The sequence below is a fragment of the Acanthisitta chloris genome, unplaced genomic scaffold (genome assembly GCF_000695815.1).
Source record: "Acanthisitta chloris isolate BGI_N310 unplaced genomic scaffold, ASM69581v1 scaffold9471, whole genome shotgun sequence".
Lineage (NCBI taxonomy): Eukaryota > Metazoa > Chordata > Aves > Passeriformes > Acanthisittidae > Acanthisitta > Acanthisitta chloris.
The window spans coordinates 1-1,580 of NW_008656461.1; the positions used below are offsets into that span (position 1 = coordinate 1).

The following is a 1,580-nucleotide window of genomic DNA, read 5'->3' on the forward strand; positions in this document are numbered from 1 at the left end:
GTCCAGCATGGGTCAGTGGTGGGTAGGGCTGTGTCCCTCCACCTGGTGAGAGCTGTGGCTCCTGCCCTGGGCTCAGCACCTCCATCCCCTCTGCTCTGCCCCGTGGTTACCTCCCTGGGGGAGTCCCCGTCGGGCTCTGCGGGCTGAGGGTGGGCTGAGGCTCCCTGCCTGGCTCCTGGGGGGGCCCAGGACACAGGGCTGTGCTCCAGGAGCTTTGCTGGTGCTTCGCTCCGTGGGGAACACGCGGCGTTGCTGCCAGTTGGGGTCTGCATCCCTCCCCGGGGCTCATCTTCCTGCGAGGAGAGCAGAGAGCTGCTGGGGAGGGCATGGGCAGGGCAGAGCCGGTGGGTGCTGCTCATGGGGCTGTTCCTCACTCCCCACGGCCAAGGTGGCTCTGGTTCCAATCCCGTTCCTTTGGCTAGGGAATGTCGCCCCATCCATGCAGCTGGAATGACTCCCCGGGGTCAGAAGGGGTTGTGCCCTCACCCTGGTGCATGGCACGGTCAGGAACTCGTGGTAGGGTGTGACAGGGGCCGTGGTGTAGTGCTGCAGCAGCTCGGCCAGCTTGGCGTGGGCACTCTGCTCCCCCAGGATCACGTATCGCCCGTCGGGCAGCTGGTCCAGGACGAAGTGCCGGCAGCGATCCCTGCCCCTGCGGGAGAGGGATGGGATTGGCACAGGGCAGGAGGGCACAGAGTGCCTCGGCCCCTTGGATGGGGCTGGAGTCTCACCTGTAGGAGAGGACGAAGCCCACGGTGCTCTCGCTGAAGCGAACCAGAAAGCAGCCCTGGGGCTGATCCTGCAGCAGCTGCTCTGTCTCCCTGTGGGAAGGTGCCCAGAACCACTTCCAGCTCCCTGTTTTGGAGCCCGAGGCTGGGGATGCTGAAAGGGTCACCCCATTCCCTGCCTCAGCTTCCCTCCCGCTCACCTGCGGGTGATGAAGCCATGGAACCAGGTAGGGACCTTCCCCTCAGCCCTCAGACCTTGGGCTTGTGTCTGCTCAAACCACAACCTCGTCCGGGCACGGAGGGCCACCAGCTCTGGATGTGGGTCACCCTCCAGTGGGGCCCATCCTGGTGGGGATGAACAGGAGCCTGGAGGGACCTGGAGGGAAGGGGAGAGCAGCCAAAGGGGAGGCTGAGGACATGCCCTGAGGATGTCCTGCTCCCTGCACAAGGCTCCCAGTGCAGCCCAGGAGGACACAGTGTGTGAACTGGGGGCACAGACCCCTCACATCCTACCCTGCCGTGTCCGTCGTGGTGTCCCTGGGGCTGGACAGGGGTTGTGCCAGGTTCTGCCTTGGTGCTGGCTCTGTTGTCCTCCTCAGTGGGTTTGAAGGTGATGAAGAGGGGATGCTTGTCATCCATGGGGTGCCCTGTCCCAGGGAATGGGGACAAACAAGCTCAGACTCAGAGCAGTGAAGCCTCTCTCAGGGCCCTGAGCTGCCCTGTGGCTCCTTGCTGCCCATGGGGCACTGGGGGGTGTGAGAGCACCGTGACCACCCAGTCACCCTCAGTGTGCTCCCAGAATGATCCCAGTCACCTCCAGCAGGAGCCCAGTGGCTCCCAGTATATGCCAGT

The 1,580-nt window shown here is 64.5% G+C and overlaps 1 protein-coding gene across 1 annotated transcript; it reads right to left on the minus strand.

Annotated features, from left to right (window-relative positions):
- Window positions 1-110: 110 nt before the first annotated feature.
- LOC103811374 (SH2 domain-containing protein 2A-like) lies at window positions 111-1,367 on the minus strand (the record flags this gene model as incomplete). Its single annotated transcript, XM_009084345.1, has 5 exons — window positions 1,242-1,367; window positions 929-1,104; window positions 732-821; window positions 487-652; window positions 111-293 (listed from the first exon to the last, which is right to left on the minus strand). Coding segments are annotated over exons 1-5 (741 nt in total), but the record flags the coding sequence as incomplete, so codon positions are not given.
- Window positions 1,368-1,580: the final 213 nt, after the last annotated feature.